The following is a 23108-nucleotide window of genomic DNA, read 5'->3' on the forward strand; positions in this document are numbered from 1 at the left end:
AGTAACTGAAGTTGCTCAATATTAAGTCCTAGGCAAAGAGCCTGATGTCCCCATTGATGTGAGAGAAAGGAATTCTGGTGATGCAGAGGCTCTTAGGCCAGTGTTTCTGGGTCAGCATTACTAATTTTTTCTCCTTTCTCCAGGTTGGTTTATAAGTGGTTCCTGCTGATCTATAAAATCAGCTATGCCACTGGCATCGTTGGCTACATGGCTGTCATGTTTACCCTCTTTGGTCTTAACTTATTATTCAAGTGAGTACCCTTTGCTTTTGTTTTTGCTGGTGTTTGGGGAGAAGGGACTGGTGAGATGTGCCTTTGTTCCTGGGACAAGTCCTGAGTTTTAGCGAGAGGAACATGGCACTCAGGATAGGCGACTCGGGCTGTGGAGGATGGGAGGATATTTTGTGCTGGTACAGAGAAAGGAATGTCTGGATAATACAGAGTTAAGAGTCTCAAATCATTGGTTGTACTTTCTAAGAATTTATATTTTAATGGAAAACTATAATAACAAAAATAAGCATAATAATGATTATACCCGTAACTTCATCACCCCAACAGAACCATTTTCCTTTTCCATGTGTGTATTGTTTCTTACAGCATCCACTCTACCTTAGTGGTCTTATGTTCAAGCAGAGTAGGAGTTGGCAAACTACGTCCTATGGGCCAAATTGACCTGCCTTCAATTTTTATAAAATAAAACATTTCTGCTGAAACACTCATCTGTTTACACATTGCCTGTTGCTGTTTTTGCAGTAAAACAGCAGAGTTGAATAATTGTGGCAGAGACTTGAAGGGCCATAAACCTAAAATACTTACAATTTGGACCTTTACAGACAAAGTTTGCTGACCCCAGGCTAGACAGTTGAACTCATGGAACGGTTGGTTGCACCTGGCAGCAGATCCACCTAGAAAGATACAAGACCAGAAATAATAAGGCAGTGCTTGCTGGAGTCCTTCCAGTAGTCCCAGGGCTGAGATTTGAGGGAATGAGACCACGCACGTGAGTGTGGGAGCCACCCAGGCCCAGAAGCTGCACTTCTCCAAGGAACACATCAGGCTTAAAACTTCCTGGATCCAGATCCTGTGTTCTAATCGCAGATCAGGTTCAACATAAGCATTGTTGCTTTGTAACACAGCTGACATTCTGCTTTTAAGAGATTTCTCAGGAGACAGAATTAACCTGTGGACTTCTACGTCTTGCTCCACTGTTGGGCATGTAGGTTGTTTTTCAGTGTACTGCTGCCACGGATAATACTGCCGAGTTGCTTCCTAAGGATACACGACTAGGAGTGGGATTCTGGCTTTTCCTATTGTCATAAGCTTTCCAAAAGATCTGATTCAGCATATAGGTCCCCTCCCACACCCCTGCTCATTAGATTGAAAGCCAGATAATCCTGTCCTGGACTCTGGGACAATGACTATGACAATGATAATGACTCTGGGACTGGAGGGTACAAAAAGTAGGGCAGAAAAGGGTAGAAATGTGGTTTCCTGGCTGAGGGAATGGGGGCTGTAGGCTGTGGGTCGTGAGGAATTCTAAGCCTGGGACAGTGCATTGAAGCTAGAGATTTAGGATTAAAATTTAAATTCATGACCACTGACCTCTTCCCCAAACTGAGTACACTGTAGGCAGGAGTTTCTGATACTGAAAGATGTCAGTCCTACTTTATATAGTGAGAGGACAACCATGGAATTCTTCCTTCCAGGTGTAGTACAGGCTGAAAGAATAAACAGGTGCCACAGATCTTGATAGGAATTTATCAGTGAAGAGTCATCAGGTCTCATCAAAGAAAACCCAGGTATTTCCAGATAGCTTCCTAACCTTTGTGATTAAAAAAAGTAAAAACCAAGATTCTCCATGTTTTATGTTATGTTTTTAAAGGTATTTACCCTAGAATTATAATTTTTACTTTGATAAACTACATAAGGAGGAAAATATACTTGAGAATCTTGACCATTTTTTTGATGCTAATTAGTTAATTGGTATAAGACCATGATATCAAATTAGTATGTTAAATATTACAAGATTGGTGGGCAAATTCAACTTTCTGAGATAAATGTAATTTACAGTCTTAAGTGAACACATTCAGTTCTTCATACAAATGTTTTAACAAAGATACTTTTCTTTAATAAACATTTAAAGACTCAAGTTTGCAAATTATTGGTCCGTGAAATCACTAAAACAAGCTTCCTAATATTATAGGCATGTTGTCCTTAGTAAGAAGACTTGAACCAAAATTTAACTTTGGTGACATGATACAGAATATATGTAGTTGCAACTTAAAAAGTGTATGTAACGGGTATGTGTACATTTACTAACGTATCTTTCTTTTCTAAAGCTGTGGTTAGAAAGCTTTTTTTTTTTGTAAAAGGCCAAATAAATATTTTAGGTTTCATGGGACAAAAGGCAAGATCTAGGATGGTTTCTAGGTATTTACGTAACAAGAGAGAAAACGCCTCCCTGCCCCATGTATTTGCCTGGGTGAACTGTCTCAGATGGTGGGCGTTCTTTGTGTCCACTTGCCATCAGGTGAAACATTCTCTGAAGGAGGGGCCTGAAGGGGGTGGGTGAGCACTGGGATCAGTTTCAGTCTGCTCCTGTGACACCCAGAACCTGCTGTGCTCTTCCCTTCTTTTGGAGGGCTTGGCCATTTCAATTTAGGCAACTTGCTGGAGGAGAGGCAATTCATTAGTGAGTTGCTGACTTCCAGACCGAAAATCCCACTGTTTGGTGTGCAGTGGTTGCCAGTGGTGGAGTCCCCAATGTGTAAGTGCGAACCAGAACAGAGCCTAGGCCGCTGCAAGGCATGGTCATCAGTCACAGGAGGCAGGCACTGGAAACCCCGTGAGGAAATGGGCAGAAGGGGATACTCTGTCTTGGTCTTCACAGCTTCCAGTCCTAGCCTGTCAGGAGGTGCTCACAGACCATATGCAAACAGGTTGGACTTGGTTTTAGTTTGTCAATACTTGCTCTACTCTTGAGGCTTCCAATTTTAGGCGCTGCCTTATGTGTCCCAGAGTAGTAATGCAAAGCAAGTGCGTCTCAGGGCAAGTCTTACAGGCCATACTGCTTCCCTTACAGGATCAAACCTGAAGATGCTATGGACTTTGGCATTTCTCTCCTCTTCTATGGCCTCTACTATGGTGTTCTTGAGCGGGACTTTGCAGAAATGTGTGCAGACTACATGGCATCGACCATAGGGGTGAGTTCACCTGGGCTTTTATTACTGCCTCCTGCCACCTTCAAAGAGTTCAAGATAGCATTACTTGTTTGATGGAAGAGATAAGCCTTACAAAATCCTTCAAGATGTGAGTGGTTATATATGGAGATTTCCTCTTTAAAATTTGGAAAGCTAGATCTCAGAGGTACCCTGGAATTTTTAACTCTAAGCCATAAGGTAAAAATCACTTTACCCTACAGGAAGTTGAGAGTCACTCGACAGATAATTATTTAATGTCTCCTGTGTCCTTAAGCACATCTAATGTGCTTAGATTAGAAAGGTGTACAAAAATAAACTTGAGTATTGCCCAAATGGAGTTTACTGTCGAGAGAGATGGGTATTAGTAATTTAAAACACCAATAAATTATATATGATACATTCATTATATTATTCATAATAATATATTATGAAATTATATTATTAGAAATTATAACTAATAAATATTATCAAGGGAGGTTCATGATACTATTAACAAATACAGCATTTGACCTAGTCTTGTGGCTCAACGGTGCCTTCCCTGCTGTGACTTTTGAGCTGACCTGAACAATGAGTGGGAGTTAACCAGATGAAGTGAAAAGTGAAGTGTGTACCAGGTAGAGGAAATAGCATGTATAAGAGGCCTGTAGTGGGAGAAAAGGTGAGAACTTTGAGGAACTAAGGCTAACGTGGTTGTGGGGCTGAATTATAGTGGAAGTGTCTAGAGAAATAAAGGCTAGACTAGAAAAACCCATATAGGCCAAATGAAAGATTGTGATTTTTATACTAAAAATACTAAGGGTCTAAGATAGAAAATGATGTCATCAGATTTGCACTTGGAAAAGTTCATTCTGGCTTTTTGGATAGAGAACAGATGGGAGGGGGGTCCACAGATGAGCGTGACCCACTATGACTATTTAAAGAGACAGTTGCAGTAGTTTGTGCAAGATGAGGGCAGCTTGGATTAGTGTAGAGATGGTGAAAAGGGACAGAAGTAGACTGAGAGGTATTTTGGAGGTAAGTTTGACAGGACTTGAATATAGATTGGTTCTGGGGACTGAAGGAAAAAACAGGAAGAAAAGAAAGGTAGGTACTGAAGCTGACATTTCTGACTCAAGCAACTCCTCGGATCCTTCACTGAGATAGGAAATGCTGTGAGAGGACCAGGTGGAGACCATGCAAAGATTCTTCAAGCCTAAAATATAGATAAAGTAACAGTCAGTCTAAGAAACCCAACTCAGTATCCTTACTCCTTTTTTTCCACAATGGAAATATGTTTGTTGTTTTGTTGTTTGTAAAAATAATGAGTTCTTTTTGTAATTGTGTGAACAACACAGAAGTGCTCCCCATCTTGGTATCATTCCATTAGACCCCACCCCAAGAAGAAATATTTCCAACTTTAATAGACATTTCTCCAGTTTCTGTGCTGAAATAATTGTGACTCTTGGTGTGTGGGGACTGAAGGGCATTCCAAAGTTCTTTCTAGGTCGAAGTTTGGCAAGTTGGAGAGAAGCCCTAGAACATCAGGGAAGTGGGTTCTCCTGGTTCTGCCACATACAAGTCCTGGCTTTTAGCCAGGAGATATCAGTGGAGACCAATTGAAAAGAAAAGAAAGGCTTGGCACTGACTTCATGTGAGGCACTTCAGGACCTCTTGCTGAGCTTGTGGCAGTTTTGCAGGTGGGGACCTCTTGGCTGTGCACATTTGTATGTCACAGCTACTGTGATCTCATTTGTGCCTTGGGCTGGTAGGCTTAGGGCAGTTCAGGTTAAACAGAAGATACAGCTATCAATAACCTTGGGTGTGTGTGCTAGTCACTCAGTCATATCCAATTCTTTGTGATCCCATGGACCGTAGTCTGCCAGGCTCCTCTGTCCGTGCAATTTACCAGTCAAGAATACTGAAGTGAATTGCCATTCCTACTCAAAGGGTTCTTCCCGACCCAGGGATTGAATCTGCATCTCTTATGTCTCCTGCATTGTCAGGCAGATTCTTTACCACTGTCCCACCTGGGAAGCCCTATCACCTTGTGTAATGTCAACCAAGTACAGTTTTGGGTCTGGAACTTTGTGTCCCAGTATCATGGGACTCTTATTTTTCCTGTAATGGATTAAATAGAAAACAAAGTATATTGGGTCACTTTATAGACAGCCTATTAGATTCTTTTCTGAACAGCTGTCTCATGTTTTAACAGCATCTCACTTTCTCTTATTTAGTTGTGTCTTCAGCTGTTCATTCAACTAGTTCACTCCCTGAAGAGATTTTCAGACCCTAGATTGTCTAATTACTCACTTTACTTTCAGCAGCAGCTGTTCACTAAAACTGTTTCCTTCGGTGGCACAACCAGCTTTTCGGAGTGTCTCTTACTGGAATCCTGTCCTTTACTCTCTAGTGATTTCTTCTTCTTTTTCGTTTTTACAGGACCAGTTCTCATGATTTTCCCAAGTAGTTGCCAACTTTATCTCAAGGTTATTATCAGCTGCCAATTTAAATATAGCCTTTATTCCCTCCCAGGTGGGTCCCTAGTGACTAATCTGCAGAATCCCTTTTCTGTCCAGGTGGAGCTAAGCTCAGAATTGATTGATTACCAAGTTAGCATCACTCCAGTACTCTTGCCTGGAAAATCCCATGGACGGAGGAGCCTGGTGGGCTATAGTCCATGGGGTCACTAAGAGTCGGACACGACTGAGCGACTTCACTTTCACTTTTCACTTTCATGCATTGGAGAAGGAAATGGCAACCCACTCCAGTGTTCTTGCTTGGAGAATCCCAGGGACGGGGGAGCCTGGTGGGCTGCCGTCTATGGGGTCGCACAGAGTCGGACACGACTGAAGTGACTTAGCAGGAGTTGCAGCTGGGAGAAGGAGTTATTACATTGGCCTCTGCAAGATAGGATTTGACATGGGCCTCTTCCCATGTTCTTGGGAAGAATTATTGGGTACTTCAGTGATTGTAAATGATAATCCCGCATAAGATAATTCCCTGCTGCTGCTGCTAAGTCGCTTCAGTCGTGTCCGACTCTGCGACCCCAGAGACGGCAGCCCATCAGGCTTCCCCGTCCCTGGGATTCTCCAGGCAAGAACACTGGAGTGGGTTGCCATTTGCTTCTCTAATGCGTGAAAGTGAAAAGTGAAAGTGAAGTTGCTCAGTTGTGTCCGACTCTAGCGACCCCATGGACTGCAGCCCACCAGGCTCCTCCGTCCACAGGATTTTTCAGGCATAAGTACTGGAGTGGGGTGCCATTGCCTTCTCCGAGATAATTCCCTAATAATGATAAATTCCAGCTTCACCAGGAGACCTGTTGGGAGAATTTCTCGTTAGGGTGGAGAGTGCCTCAAACACTAGCTCTTGACCCCTTGTATTCTCCTTCCTTTCATGGGATGTCACTAGTTACCCCCACCACTCCATGATAACAGTCTGTCCCAAGGGTAAACCACATACCTCACTGTACCTCTTAGCACAGAATGTAAGAATCAAACAGTCACATTGGATTTTATTAAAGAGTTGAGGATAAGAGCGCGAAAATAAAGTGTGAGCCTCTTTACCAGGCGGCCTGCTCTCCAGGGCTTTTAGACCCTGCCTCATCCAACTCGGCCTATATCAGTGTACTGGGTGTCATCTTAGCACCCACAGCCTGGAATCCACACCTGGACAGTGACTGTCCTCCAGATGCCAACACCCAGAGCCTGTGTTCTTGACAAAAATAGTGCTGCCCCTCCTTTATTCCACAGGCTAATCTTCTGAATCCTAGTATCTTACCTGATAGCTACCTCTCCCTAAGTAATTGACATTGAGAATGGCTTTCCCTTTCAGAGGAGCCACTGTATCCAACTGTCTCTTTCAGAGGAGTCACTTTGAAAACTCCCATCCAACAGAATGTGACCTTGCTGATCCTAACTATGGACAGGCAGTTTGCTATTTCCCCAGGGTCCCATCCTGGAGGTCATAGGAATACTAGGATGGCCTGTGATAGTACCGGGTGAGTCACCAGGAGTTCATTGATTTGTTGTTTTCCAATTTTCTTCGTAAATATTGCTGAGATTTAGTAACAGGTCTTCTGCTAGGGCTCAGGATGCCAGCAGATTAGATCAGACAGGAATGTGGGAGAAGAGACTCCAACATGAGATTAAAGGGATCTATCTTAGAGTTCTTTCCAACCCTGAGAATTTCAGGACTGTTTTTATTTCTGCCCACTTTGGTCAGATGGGCCTTGGTCTTCTCAGGAACACATAGGCCCCTGAACCATGACAGCCTGAATTTCAAGAATATTCCTGGGGCTTCCCTGGTGGTGCAGTGGTTAAAAATCCACATGGCTTTGCAGAGGATACAGATTTGATCTCTGGTCCAGGAAGATTCCACATTCTGCAGGGCAACTAAGCCCCTGTGCAACAACTACTGAGCCCAGGCACACCTAGAGCCTGTGCTCTGCAAGAAGATAAGCCACCGCAATGAGATGAGAAGTCCAAGAGCTGCCACTGTAGAGCAGCCCCCGCTCACCACAACTGGAGAAAGCCCATGTGCAGCAACAAAGATCCAGCACAGCCAAAAAATTTAAAACATAAATAAAGAAGTTAAAAAAAGAGAATGTCTGTGGTCTCAAAGCCAGAATCTGATCAGTGCTTTGGGGAGGGTAATTTGAGGAAGTCAAGAGACAGCAGCTTTCCACTCATTCATTAGCCAACTCATTCATTTATTTATTCAAGCAACAGTTATTTATCAGTAGTCTACAGTGCACAGAATGTGACCAAGTACAGCCTGTACTAGCTTCATTGCTCACTTTCAATAGCAGCCCTAGTTGTTTTTTTAAAAAACTGCTAAAAATACACATACCATCTTAACCATTTTGAAGTGTACAGTTCAGGAGCGTTAATACATTTACATTGTTCTTCAGCTGTCACCATCATCCATCTATAGAACTCTTCATTTTGCAAAACTGAAGCTTTATACTCATTAAACAATAATTCCCTAATCCCCGCTCTCCCCAGCCCCTGGCAACAATCATTCTGTCTGTCTCTATGAATTTGACCACTTTAGATACCTCACATAAGTGAACTCATATGCAATATTTGTCTTTTGTGACTGGCTTATTTCAGTTAGCATAATATCCTCAAGGTTTACCTTTGTTATGGCATGTCAGAATTTCCTTCCTTTTTAAGGCTACATAATATTTCACTTTGTGTATATATACCACATTTTCAATTCTATTTATTTTTTCATAGTTTTTTTGTATATTCGGTGATCACAGCTTCTATCCCAAAGAGTCATAGTTGATTCTGGAGCTGTACCAGTCAGGAACTAGGTCTGATTCATCTCTTAGTCCCCCTCTGGGAGTGGTTTGACCTAAAAAAAAAGTCTGTGATTAATTTATTTCACAATTCCTAGAAATAAAACTATGACTTTTTATAGTTGTATTAAGCATTCTTAACTCCTTTTACAGTACTCTACGCTACTACTCTCTTTAGTTAGAGTCCGACACGACTGAGCGACTTCACTTTCATTTTTCACTTTCATGCATTGGAAATGGCAACCCACTCCAGTGTTCTTGCCTGGAGAATCCCAGGGACAGGGGAGCCTGGTGGGCTGCTGTCTCTGGGGTCGCACAGAATTGGACACGACTGAAGCGACTTAGCTGCAGCAGCAGCAGCTCTTTGTTTTGCCTCACTTGGAGAAATTTGTAACTGTTTTGTTGAGTCAGTTGATTCAAGGGACTCTTGGATGAAGTCTGTGTTTTCCAGCTGGTTACTGTGAGGTCATAAGCCTGTGATAGCCAGTCAGTTTAGTTTCCATTCACACCCGAAAGTCATGGAGGGTGGGGCAATGGCGCATTGGGAAATAAGCTTATTTCTGGGACTTCCTCCTCTGTGGGATTGATTAGCAGGCAGGGTAGCAACATACTGTGCTGTATTGGGCCTGGTGTCCTAGCTCACATTTTCTGTCTCCTGAGCAAATTGCTGTGCCTCAGACTTCCTACTTCCTGGAGCCTCAGCAGCCCCAGATAATATGAGGACAGGGCTGGCTGCCCATTCATCTGACTTGAAGTAGTAGTGTAAAGAGCTGGGGGGTCAGAGTCAGACAGACTTGGTTTCAGATTCTCCTCCACTTTTAATTATCTGTATACTCTTAAGTAAGTTGCTTTACCTTTCTGATCGTCTTTTCTTAGCTGTAGTAATATTGTCAGCCTTATAGAATTGTGGTAAGGAACAGATGGGTTAATGTCAAGCACTTTGCAGACTAGCCAGGCCCATGGCAGACACTCAGATGGTGATGATGATAGCAACTACTGTTACCTACTGTACAGTCCTCCTGTGCTACATATTTTATATCTAATCACCTGGAGCACAGGGCCCTTGTAGACTTTGTATCTTCATCATACTCAACACATAAAGCAAGCCAGACAGATCATTAACCATGAGTGCCAGTTCTCTCTTGATGCTATCTTTTGTCTGAAATCACCTTCAACCACTCTGTGGTATGGAATTTCCTCCTCTATAATCCTGGAAATGGGTATTTTATTCACTTTTTCAGCAAGTATTTCTGAAGCCATCTTGAACTGACAGGGAGCCAGCTGACCCCTGCCACCAACTCTCTGGCCTCGAGTGAGGCTCTGCTCCCTAGCCATTAGTCTCCTCACTAGTTGAGGGGTGGACCAGAAGAGCCCTCGAGGCTGTCATGGCACACGTTTCCTGTGATGGTCAATGGTGTGGATTGGAACTCCTGTATCCTGAGCCCCTACTACAGACAAGCTCCTGTGCAAAAGGAGAAATCTGACTGTTCATCGGGAGCGCACCCTCTCCCACTTTGAGTAACCTCTGTTTCAAACCTCCACTCTTAAACCTCTAACACCCCTTCCCTCTGCCCTTCATTCTCAGCAGATGATCTTGCCTCCTATTTTCCTGAGAAACTAGAAACCAAACAGGACTCCCCCCCAATTCCTGACACGGTACCTGTAGACCCACTTCTGTTTGCACCTGTCTTCTCCTCCCCTCCAGGAACAGTGGAGTAAGTGTCCTCTCCTCCATCAGAGACCAGCTCTACCTGTGCTCTAGATTCCACACCTCCTGCCTCCCCAGGGACCTGGTGTACCACTGACTTCCGTTCTCACCTAGGACTTCAACTTCTCCCTCTACTGGGTTCTTGCCTATTAATCATTTAAATATTCTGTTTGAAAAAATGTCCTTTCTTTGACATACTTTCTCTAGCTACTGAGCCATTTCCTGTCATTGACAGTTAAATTTGTGGAAAGTTTCTGTTTCCTTTTTGATTACCTTTCACTTACTTTCTGGTCTATTCTAATTGACCTCAAGTCATACCCTTCTTCTGCAGTGACTCTTACTCAGATCACCAGGGACTGTATGTCACTTATTCTGGGGGATTGATTATGATCTCAGCAGTCAACAGCACAGTTGACTCAGCACTTCTTTCTTCTTAAAAAGGGTTCCCCCACCCCACCCCCGCCTCCTGACAGTGGCTTTTGTGACATTACCCTGTCCTGGTTTTCTTTCTCTGTGATATTTTCTGTCTTCTCTGCTAAATTTCCTTCCCCTTAAATGTTACTGTTCCTATGAGCTCAAGGCGAAACCATCTTCTCTATTCTTCACTAGTTATTTCCTTTCTTTTTCCATGAATTCCAGATCTGTAATCCAGAACTCTATTCTGAACTCCAGGCCTTTCCTAGTCAGCTGTCTCTTTGGTATCAACAGTTGGTCGACTTCTCCCAATTTTTATTGCCATCAAATTAGCCCAAGTTATCACCTGAGCATGGGAGAAGGAAATGGCAACCCACTCCAGTATTCTTGCCTAGAGAATCCTGTGGACAGAGGAGCCTTGATGGGCTGCTGTCCATGGGGTCGCACAGAGTCGGACAGGACTGAAGCGACTTAGCATAGCATAGCGTATCACCTGAGCATAGGCCCCATTATCCATTGCATTTAAAATATTGTAACTGTCTCTTAGCTGGTCTCACTGAATCCATTTTGGCCTCGTCTCCAATCCGTTTTTCACATGGAAGATTGAGTGATCTTTTAAACAATACAAGTCTAAAATAAAGCCTTTAGATGACTTCTCATTTAAAGTCCAAAGTCCTCCATTTTGGCCTTAAGGACTTACTGTTTTCCTCTTTCTTACAGACTTCTTTCAGTTTCTCAAGTGCATCAGGTTCTCCATGCCCCTGGCCTCCTCTTGTCACTTCTGCCTGTCTTCATCTCACTAACTTTACTCACGTTTAACCTCTCAGCCTAAAATGCCACTCCTCTGAGATGACCTAGGCTTAGTTAGGAGACCCCTTCATTGCAGTGTTCTTTGATAGCCCTTTGAACGCCTTTTAATTAACTAACTCTTATTTTAGCCTTCTAAGTAATTAGTTCTCATTTTATGTACATTTAAAACAAATTTTATTGGAGTATAGTTGACTTACAGTGTTGCGTTAATTTCTTCTGTACAACACAGTGACTCAGTTACATATGTGTGTGTGTGTGTGTGTATTCTTTTTCATATTTTTTCCATTGTGGTTTGTCACAGGATGTTGACTATAGTCCCCTGTGCTATACAGTAGGACTTTGTTGTTTAGTCTTCCTATATATAATAGCTTGACTCTGATAATACCAAAGTCCCATTCCCTCCCTCCTCTATCCTCCCTGCCCCTTGGCAACCACAAGTCTCTTCTCTATGTCTGTGAGTCTGTTTTTGTTTTGTAGATACATTGATTTGTATCGTATTTTACATTCCACATATAAGTTTTATTATATGGTATTTCTCTTTCTTTTTCTGCCTTACTTCACTTAGTATGGTAATCTCTAGGTCCATCCTAGAGATGGCTGTAAATGGCATTGTTTAGTTCTTTTTGATTACTGAGTAATATTCCATTGTGTATATATACCATATTTTCTTTATCCATTCATCTGTTGATGGATATTAAGGTTGTTTCTGTGTCTTGGCTATTGTAAATAGTGCTGCTATCGACATAGGGTTGCATGTGTCTTTTTGAATTGTAGTTTTATCTAATATATGCCCAGGAGTGGGATTGCTGGATCACATGGCAACTCTTATTTTTATTTTTTGAGGAGCCTCCATACTGTTTTCCTCAGTGGTTGCACCAATTTATATTCTCACCAACAGTGTAAGAGGGTTCCCTTCTCTCCACACTCTGTCCAGCTTTTACTGTTTGTAGATTTTTTTTGATGATGGCCATTCTGACTGATGTAAGGTGATACCTCATTATAGTTTTGATTTGAACCAAAGATCAAATTGCCAACAATGATGTGCTGGATCATCGAAAAAGCAAGAGAGTTCCACTGACTATGCCAAATCCTTTGACTGTGTGGATCACAATAAACTGTGGAAAATTCTGAAAGAAATGGGAATACCAGACCACCTGACCTGCCTCTTGAGAAACCTATATGCAGGTCAGAAAGCAACAGTTAGAACTGGACATGGAACCACAGACTGGTTCCAAATAGGGAAAGGAGTATGTCAAGGCTGTATATTGTCACCCTGCTTATTTAACTTCAATGCAAAGTACATCATGAGAAATGCTGGGCTGGAAGAAGCACAAGCTGGAATCAAGATTGCCGGGAGAAATATCAATAATCTCAGATATGCAGATGACACCACCCTTATGGCAGAAGGTGAAGAAGAACTAAAAAGCCTGTTGATGAAAGTGAAAGTGGAGAGTGAAAAAGTTGGCTTAAGGCTCAACATTCAGAAAACGAAGATCATGGCATCTGGTTCTATCACTTCATGGGAAATAGATAGGGAAACAGTGGAAACAGTGTCAGACTTTATTTTTTTGGTCTCCAAAATCACTGCAGATGGTGACTGCAGCCATGAAATTAAAAGACGCTTACTCCTTGGAAGGAAAGTTATGACCAACTTAGATAGCATATTCAAAAGCAGAGACATTACCTTGCCAACAAAGGTCCGTCTGGTCAAGGCTATGGTTTTTCCTGTGGTCATGTATGGATGTGAGAGTTGGACTGTGAAGAAAGCTGAGCACTGAAGAATTGATGCTTTTGAACTGTGGTGTTGGAGAAGACTCTTGAGAGTCCCTTGGACTGCAAGGAGATCCAACCGGTCCATTCTAAAGGAGATTAGCCCTGGGGTTTCTTTGGAAGGAATGATGCTAAAGTGAATCTCCAGTACTTTGGCCACCTCATGCGAAGAGTTGACTCATTGGAGGAGACTCTGATGCTGGGAGGGATTGGGGGCAAGAAGAGAAGGGGACGACAGAGGATGAGATGGCTGGATGGCATCACTGACTCTATGGACGTGAGTTTGAGTGAACTCCGGGAGTTGGTGATGGACAGGGAGGCCTGGCGTGCTGCGATTCATGGGGTCGCAGAGTCCGACACGACTGAGCGACTGAACTGAACTGAACTGAATAATTAGCAGTGTTGAGTACCTTTTCATGTGCCTATTGGTCATCTGTACATCTTCTTTGGAGAAATGTCTATTAAGGTCTTCTGCCCATTTTTCCATTGGACTGTTTGGTTTTTTGTTCTTGAGTTGTATGAGCGGTTTGTATTTTTTGGAAATCAAGCCCTGTTGGTCGCATCATTTGCAAATATTTTTTCCCATTCCATAGGTTGTCTTTTTTTTTTTTTAATGGTTTCCTTTGCTATGCAAAAGCTGGTATAAGTTTAAAGGATGGTATAAGTTTAAGCCACATTTTTTTGTTTTTATTTCTGTTGCCTTGAGAGAGTGACCTAAGCGTACATTGTTATGATTTATGTCAGAGAATATTTGCCTTTGATCTCTGCTAGGAGTTTTATGGTGTCATATCTTATGTTTAAGTCTGTAAGGTGTTTTGAGTTTATTTTTGTGCATGGTGTGAGGGTGTGTTCTAACTTCATTGATTTACATACAGCTGTCCAGGTTTCCCAGCACCACTTGCTGAAGAGACTGTCTTTTTTACATTTTATATTATTGCCTCCTTTGTTGAAGATTAATTGACTGTTGGTATGTGGGTTTTTTCTGGGCTCCCTGTTCTGTTTCGTTGATCTATATATGTCTGTTTTTGTGGTAATGGGACCCTGTTTTGATTATTATAGCTTTATAGTATTGCCTAAAGTCTAAGAGTGTTATGTCTCCTGCTTTGTTGTTGTTCCTCAGGATTGCCTTGGCAGTTCTGGGTCTTTTATGGTTCCATGTAAATATTAGGATCATTTGTTCTAGTTCTGTGAAAAATGTCATGGGTAATTTGAAAGGGATCTCACTACATTTGTAGATTGCTTTGAGTAGTATGGCCATTAAATGCCAGTTTCCCCTTGCTGTAGGTTTCCTGAAGACAGAAGCCAGGTCTGTGTTTTTCCAACATTATAGCCCAAGACCTAGTCCAGTGACTGGTACCTAGTAGGTACCCAGTATATCTGACGGAAGGAAAGAAGAGTTTGAGTGGCTTGCTCAAGATCATCAAGATAGTAAGTGACAGAGGATGGAAATGCAGTCTGTCCTGACAAACTGTGTGGCCCCTTGAGCCCTTTCCACACTGAGGCATCAGGCTCTTGAGGTTAAACCAGAATCTTCCTCCCTGTACTTTACCTTACTCAGCCCGAGGGCCTCCTTATGCAGTCTCAGTGGGCTCTGCGAACTGTTGGTTGCTGGGACCTTCCTGACTTGACAGACTCATCTGATGACTTTGTTGAAACATTGTGGGATTTGACCCTGCTGGCCTGTCGCTACATTAGCTCTCAGGGAGAATGGAGAAGCTAGAGGCCTAATAGAACTTTGCCTCAGTGTCCCTCCTACTCTCATCACCTCATGCAGGTTCTCTCTGATGCTGTATCCCTGCCCCAGTATCCTGGGGCAGAACTTGGAGTGGTTTGAGGTTAAGTTCTTCCTCAGAGCTCTCCTGTCCTGAGTTGGAGGGTTCCCCTTTCTCACTGCCGATGCCATGGGCCAGAGTGAGTGGTGGTGTTCCTGTGCTGCACAAGTGTGCAAGGATTTGGTGCCAGAGCTGGGCTCAGACTTCTTGGTCTCTCTTCTCACTGTTCAGTTGATGTGCCTAGAAATACTCAGGCAGGCACATTCAGAGCCATCAGCCTCTTGAACTCTGGTGGAGTCTGTCTCAGAGGTCCTCTCAGCACAAACATTCAGATTCCTGCTTTGGAGAATTGCAGCTAGTGGGCTCCCATGGGTTTGGCTTCACCCTAACTCTCACTGGTGGCTCAGAGGTTAAAAAGCGTCTGCCTCCAATGCGGGAGACCCTGCCTCCAATGCGGTTTCCCGACCAGGTTTGATCCCTGGGTCAGGAAGATGCCCTGGAGAAGGAAATGGCAACCCACTCCAGTATTCTTGCCTGGAGAATCCCACGACAGAGGAGCCTTGTAGGCTACGGTCCATGGGGTCGCAAAGAGTCAGACATGACTGAGCAACTTCACTTTAACTCTCACTTATCCTTTTGCACTCTTGATACACAAATCAGAACCTTTTGAATTATTGGCCCTCACTGAGCTAAGTAGCTGCATTTCTCCAGTGTTCAGATGTCAGTGAACATCTTGGTCAGGGGGTCTGGGTTCTCATCACAGCTAGTTTCTTTCCTTTCTGGGCTTTGGTTTCCCCAGTGACGGGGCTGCTCTGGTGTTCTGTGACAGTAACAGGCTCACCTTAAGCCACTTCAGACATTCTTGCAAGACAGGGAGCGAGCGTTGAAGGTCAGAAACTCTATATTCATGGATTCTTGGGGTAGCTCTGCCCTCTACCCCTGAGAACTTTTGGAGTCAGGAGAGGCCATTTCTCAGAAGGGCTGCTTGGAGTCAGAGAAGCCGCATGTGGAGTGGAGGTCGTGGCAGACGTAGCTGTGTCCTCCCTACTCCTTGTCCCAGCTCCTTTACCCCCGCCCTTCTTCCACTGTTGTCCCTCACCCAGCTAACGGGCTGTGAAGTTTTCAGAAGACAGTTGCTTGGAAACAAAAAACAGAGGAAACTCAAGTTAGGAAAATAACAATACAAAAAAGGCTAAGTATAATCTGTTTCCCTTTATAGGTACAGATTAAATTGTAATAATAAATACAGAAGCCTTTTAAAGAATTAATTTTACAGTTTTGCAAGATGTGAAAGTTCTGGAGATGAGCTGCAGGTCAATGTGAATATACTTACTGACATTACCAAACTGTATACTTAAAAATAGTTAAGATGGTAAATTCTATGTTACGTGTGTTTTACCATCATTTTTAAGAACAAAGAAAAGAAAAAAAACAATAGTTTCAACAAAATTCAAGTCTTTTATTCTTGGGATCAAGGGGAAATGCTATGTAGTTATTGAACAATAAACGATAAGGAAAGTACACAAAATTTTGAATTTCTGTTTGGAGCATGGAATTCCTCATTCACTGTGATTAACTATGGTAATAAATAATCTTTTAAGGTATGAGCATACCTCTTTTTATCATGCTTTGCTTTATTGTACTTCGCAGATAATTTTTTGTTTTGCTTTTTGCAAATTGAGGGTTTATGACACCCCTGCATCAAGCAAGTTTATCAGCACCATTTTCCAACAGCCTTTGCTCACTTTGTGTCTCTGTGTCACATTTTGGTGCTTCTGGCAGTGTTTTGAATTTTTTCATTATTATTTGTTATGGTGATCTGTGGTCTTGGATGTTACTGTCATAGTTGGTTTTTTAGACATAATGCTATTGCACACCTAGTAGTAAGTAGAAACATAACTTTTAAATGCACTGGGAAACCAAAGAATTTGTGTGACTCACTTTATTGTGGTGTTCTGGAATGGAACCCACAATATCTCTGAGGCTTGCCTGTTATATATGTTCATTAAGGAAAATTTGAGTACAGAAAAGTAGGCAAAATAAAAAACACCCATTTATAATCCTGCTACCAAGACATCACTGGTGTAAATACTCTCATACATTTCCTTCTGACCTTTTGATCGATCTGCTTGCTTGTCTTTACATATGGTACCAACAACAGTACTATGCCTCCAATTTTTGCCCTGCTTTTGACACTTAATGTTGTATCTCAAGCTTCAGCTGACTCGCTGCCTGTCTAACCCCTTGAGTGGGTGCCACAGGTTATCGAGGCATCCTTCTATTGTTGGTCATTTATGGTTTTTTCCATTTCTTTGCTTGTTTTTGTTTGCTGCTTTTTTTTCTTGCTTTTTTGGGAAAATATATGTAGCATAAAATTCACCATTTTACCCATTGTTCAGTGTGCTATTTCCAAAATTTTTGATCATCCCAAACAGAAGCAATAACCCATTTCCTCCTCCCCACTCTGTTCTATTTTCTATCTATGAATTTGGCTATTCTAGATATTTTATAGAAATAGACTCATATATCAGTGCAATGCTTATCTTTTTGTGTCTAAGTTGTTTTACTTAGCATGTTTCCAAAGTGCCTGCACGTTTTGGCATGTATCAGAACTTCGTTATTCTTGTGACTGAGTAACATTTCATTGGAGGGATAGATCCCATTTTGTCTATCCATTCTTCTATTGATGGACACTTGGGCTGTTTCCACCTTTTGGCTATTTGTGATTAATGCTGCTAATGAGCATTGGTGTACAAGTGTGTGGTTAGGCCTGGTTTTTATTCTTTAGGAGTATTATCTAAGAATGGAATTGCTGTGTCATATGGTATTGCTGTGTTTAACTTTTTGAGAGGTTGCCAGACTCTTCACTTGTTTAGTTATAAATAACACTTAAATGAGTATCTATATGCATGAAGCTTTTTTTGTTTTTAAAGAAATTTCTTTAAATTTCTTAAGGTGAAATTAATGAGTTAAATGGTGTGGCAGTTTGAGACATCATGCCAAATGCTGTCCAAATGGGTTGAAGCTGTTTTACTGCTGCAACAAGTGCCTGAAAATGCCCTTGTCACCCAGCCACCATTGCACCAGCTGTTTCACTGATGTGCCTCTTGGAGAAGAGATGTCGCCCACCTGAGGGAACCACGGTGTGGCCACAGAGTGGCTTAGCTGATGTGGTTCCTTGTCAGCGGCCCCGAACCCTTCTCCCTGCTGGTCTCCTACCCTGATGCTGACCAGCCCCGTCTTCAGGTTCTGTCTGACCCGACTTCCAGCCCATCTCTGGTCTAGTCCTTTCACCCCATCTGCCCCACAGAGATGAGGATGACTGACGGTGAGATATTCTCCAGCTTGGGATCCTCCACCTGCCGTGTCACGTTCTCTCCAGAAGACCCCAGGCCTCGCTGGTATCATCCCACTTTGGTTGATTCTCACGTCTTTCCTGTCTTTTCCTCCTGCTCTTCTCTCCCAGTTCTACAGCGAGTCGGGCATGCCCACCAAACACCTCTCGGACAGTGTGTGTGCAGTGTGTGGGCAGCAGATCTTTGTGGACGTCAGTGAAGAAGGCATCATTGAGAACACGTATAGGCTGTCTTGCAATCACGTGTATCCTGCCTGGAGCTCCTGGGCTGCCTCTCTCACCACGTGCGCACTCCAGTCAGGGAGGGAGGGGACCATCATGACCCTGGGCATGCCATCCAGACCTTTGAGAGGAGGAGTCACAAGAGGCACACATCTGGGTGATGTCCTCTGATAGGGAAGCCAATCCAGGGAGTGGAAACGGCTGCCTCCTTTGGTCTTTCTTATAGATGGGAGCCACTTGTGTGTAAGCAGCGTGTATAGCCTGGCCAGGTCAGAAGGGAGCCTCAGCTACACCAGCTGCTGCAAGATTGGGTCAGTCGCCAGGGAAGAGCATCCTCTAACTGGCTCCCTCAGTGCTGGAATCAAGTGCCCCTGAGTGGCGCCTCTGGTGTTCACCACGTCCTTACTTGGCTCCCGTTCTGGGCCGTGTGCTCTCCATTGTGCCCAGAGCGGCCCTGTAAGGCAGAGTTCATTAACCCCACTTTATGTGTGAGGAAGCAGGGCCGGAGGTGTACTCTCAGCTTGCCTAAGACAATATAGCTGGTAAGAGGTGAAGCCAGGGTTTGAACCTCCCTCCAGAGCTAGGGCCTGGACGCCGTGAAGCCTATCATGGGGCTGGAGTGCCATCCTGGCTGCCCACTATTTCCCTTGACCAGTGGTGCTCAGATTCCACGAGTTCTGCATCCGCGGCTGGTGCATTGTGGGAAAGAAGCAGACGTGTCCCTACTGCAAAGAGAAAGTAGACCTCAAGAGGATGTTCAGCAACCCGTATCCTTTTTGGGCTCTTGTTGGGAGCGGGCAGTGGTAAGAAAGTACCAGCCTGCATCAGGTGGGTCTTGGGGTGCCCCTCCTGAGCCCTGTCTGGTAACTGCCCACCAGTCCATTTGGCTTGTCTAGGGAGGTGGGTGGGATATGGGGCAGGACCAACAGCTCAGCTTCTCCTCACCACTCAGGATCCCTCGAGGGTGAATCGGTAGTGATAGCGACTTCCTTTGCCCGCCTGCTTCTTGCGCATCTGGCGGCACTGTGCCAAGCGCTTTCCTTCTGTGAGCTCACTCGTTCTCTAGAGCCTTGTGACCTGGGTAATAGTATCCTCATTTTTACCAGTGAAACAGTTTCAAGGTTGACTAACATTCTCAAGGTGATATAACTAACATGTGATGCCTCACCTCTGGCAGGCGGGGCTGGAGACCAGCCCTGTCCCCTCCACTTTGAACACAGGACCTGTGCTGCTCTCAGCTGCTCCTGGATCCAGGTACCTCTCCCAGTTGCCCTTTCTCTCTGTATGGGGGTTTCCTGGCCCCTGGATACTAGCCGGGCTGTGGAGGGCCTTGGTGTTCCCCTTTATGGTTCCTTGCTTGGTTCTTTTGGGGTCTAGTTCAGTAACTCCATGGTCAAGCTGAGGGTCGGGGCTTCTCTTGGTTCCCAGTAGTGGGCCAGACTGGTTCCTGATGCCCTCAGGACTCCCCACAGTCTTGTGAGGCCTGTGCTTCCCCGGAGCTGGATTCCTAGGCTCCCTCTCCAGTGTCTTTCCCGGCAGTGGGTTGTAAAGTGGAGGGAAGGGACTCCTCTCCAGGGCTGCTTGGCCTCAGCAGGGCCCCCATGTTCAGTGCCCTTGGATGGGGCTCCTTGGAGCCTCTCTACCAGGAGTTATCCCCTGTGACCAGCCTCTTGCTCTGCTCCTATATGCCTCTGTCCTCATACTCAACCCCTCCGTTGACCTAGAAATCTTCCCATTTTGGAAAAGAACCTTCGGGTTACCTTATCTCTTTCCCCATCTCCCCGAAGCTGTTGTCATGAGAAATCTATGGCAGTCTCAGGCTCACTGGCAGTCCCAGCTTACAGAGGGGGTCACGCAGAGCCCTCTGTGTGTATCAGCCACAGAGAGCTTCATTTCACCACTCCACCCTCTGCCTTGTCTGTCTGATCCTCTGCACTGATCCCCTCTGTCCCACTTCCCTCATTCTCCAGGTTCAGACTTGTGTTCCAACATGGAGAGGTTGGGTGGGGCTTTCTAGAAAGCACCTTTCTTTGTAGGCTGATTTCTGTGAAGTGTCTGGGACATGTAGACAGACCCTCTTACCCATCCCCTAGGCCAGCCTCAGCAGCTCGAACATGTAGCCCCTTTTCTTTAACTCACTTGACAGCTGGGAGAGGCCTCATGTCATGTACGGACAACTGCTGGACTGGCTTCGGTACTTGGTAGCATGGCAGCCTGTCATCATTGGCCTGGTGCAAGGCATCAACTATATCCTGGGCCTGGAATAGTCAGGAGGAAGAACATCCACCCACCATGGACCTCAGGGCACTCTCCTCCCTGCCCTCCAAGACCTCTTGGGTGGGAAAGACTCAGAGGGGCACTGGGCCACTCAGGACTCCTCCGGCTGTGTCCGGGCTGGGGAGGGAGGTGATGGAGAGCCAGCCGGTGGGGCTGTCAGCAGTGGGGGCTTTTTAAAAGAAAACTATTTTGATGAATATATTTAAAAACCTTTTTTATTGTGGAGCTTAGGAATTGCCCCAGTTCTTCCAGGCCTCACCTCCCTGCTTGAGCAGGGCAGGAGCAGAGCCACAACATTTTTGACGTAAAGGAGCCATCTTACCTCTGGCTGTGAGCCCCAGGCCCTGCCCCCCTCTTCCTTCCGTGCGTGGGGCTCGAGCCTGGTACACTCAGTGCGGAAGGGCCAGAGAACTGTGGCCGGTGCCACTGAAGAGCACTGCGGGGTGAAGTATCCTTCCTCCCAGCTAAGGCCACAGGCGGGCCTTCCCTGTGGGGGTGGCCATAGGCTGGTTGAGGCAAATGGAACCTTGTCATGGCTTTTCCAGTGAAGGAAGCCCTGGGACATCAGAATTCCCTGAGAATTTGTTGGGGAACCTTCCCCTAAGCAGGGCTTACTGAGTCAAGAACAGAGACCATCTGTACAGAGCAGTGATTGAGGGCCACTTATGCAAGCTGACGCTCTGCCCAGAAGTGGTGACATGCGCCGAATGCCACTGCTGCATCACTTCCTTCCCAGCAAGCCCGAGTGAGCATGTGTGTGTGTGTGTGTCTGCGGTGGAGGGACTGACAGACGTGACACTTCTTCCTGTAGTCACACGTTGTTCCCTTGAAGCTGCCAGGGGATTCCCAGCTCAAGGAATATCCTGTCAGCCCCGTCATCCCTGGGTTCTGCCTGGGCCCAGCAGCCTGAGTGCTGGGGTGGCTGGGAAGAGGGTCAGGGCCGGGTGAGTATGGTGTCTGAAAGGGGGTTTCAGGTAGGTCCCAGCTCTGGTCCTAGGGGTTTTGAAGGAAGTAGGAGGGCAAATACGGACTTTCCACGCCAGGTTCCTAGGGAATATGGCCCTTCAGGTGCAGCAGGAACCAAGCAGGGTCTTGTCATCTGTTCTTAATAAAGCTCCGTGAGCTGGGTTGGAAAGCTGAACATCCATCTTGTTTTCTTCTTCCCACCTCTTTTCCTGCGGTCCCCGGGGCTGCCTGGCCTCTGCTGCCTTTTTGCTCTTCCCATTTGAGAGCTGGGTCCGGCGAGTGGTGGGTCCCATCCAACATCCCTGAGTGAGATGGCCTGCTGGGCTTCTCTCCTGTCGCAGAAGGGGCCCTGGGTCATCACAGGGTGACCGTCCTCACGACCTGAGGTCAGTGCCCTGCCGCAACCACCCCTCTCCCCAGTCACTCTCTTACCCAACTGTGGCTTACCCAACATGCTGCTCACTCATGCCCATGGGCCCGTCCTCGGTGGATTGGGGCCTGCGGTCATCCTTTCACTTTTGTCCCTCCTTCACCCACATGTGGCTCAGCGGTAAAGAATTCACCTGCAATGCGGGAAATGCGGGTTCAACCCACGGGTTGGGAAGATCCCCTGGAGAAGGAAATGGCAACCCACTCAAGTTTTCTTCCCTGGAGAATTCCATGGACAGAGGAGCCTGGTGGGCTACAGTCCAGAGGGTCATAGAGTCAGACACAACTTAGTGAATAAACCACTGCCCCCACCCCCACCCCCACATCAGGTCATGTGAGAAGCCAAGGCCAGTCTCTCTCCGGGGCACTCTCTCCATCCTTCAGCAGTCCTGAGTACCATGACCTCCCAGCAGCCCGACTCTGGCCTTATTTACACTCACAGGTAGAATCCTGTCTCCTGTCCCTCGCATCCCCACCCCCTTCCCCGGAGAACTGGGTCTCAGAAGCCCCGACAGTCTTGCCTCCTGACCTCCCTGCTGGAGACACTGGCGCTCCTAGGGAGGAGCTTCTCTGCGTCTTGCAGCCCAGAAGCTCCTGGGCAGGCGGTGGGGGAGGGACTGAGAAGATGTGAGTTAGAGCCCTGGAGAAGAGGAGTTGACTTTTAGTCTCCCACATCTAAATTGGAAATGTATGGTTTTTACAAACGCACAACACACTCACCCCTTGAGATTGCAGCCGTGCTCCTGACGCATCTTCCAAACTTTATTCCATCTCTTGGCCTCCCTGGCTCTGTCTCCAGGACCCCATCCTCCTGATCCCAGACATTCAGGTCTGGTCCTTCACACCTGCTCCGTGGATCACCAGCCCTGGTCTCTCCACCCCTTGAAGCCACATGTGTGACCCTG

At 45.3% G+C, this 23108-nt stretch overlaps 1 protein-coding gene across 4 annotated transcripts in view; it reads left to right on the top strand.

Annotated features, from left to right (window-relative positions):
• RNF121 (ring finger protein 121) overlaps positions 1–21949 on the top strand; it is an 84080-nt gene extending 62131 nt beyond the window's left edge. For 3 of the 4 annotated variants that reach the window (XM_059874944.1, XM_005216204.4, XM_059874943.1), the window contains 5 exons: positions 144–251; positions 3082–3202; positions 18421–18554; positions 19197–19298; positions 20678–21949. In XM_059874944.1, the coding sequence (XP_059730927.1) occupies positions 144–251; positions 3082–3202; positions 18421–18554; positions 19197–19298; positions 20678–20798 (586 nt within the window). In that variant the 3' untranslated portion in view covers positions 20799–21949. 4 annotated transcript variants of the gene reach the window in all.
• Positions 21950–23108: the final 1159 nt, after the last annotated feature.

This window comes from Bos taurus, chromosome 15 (assembly GCF_002263795.3).
Source record: "Bos taurus isolate L1 Dominette 01449 registration number 42190680 breed Hereford chromosome 15, ARS-UCD2.0, whole genome shotgun sequence".
Taxonomy (NCBI): Eukaryota; Metazoa; Chordata; class Mammalia; order Artiodactyla; family Bovidae; genus Bos; species Bos taurus.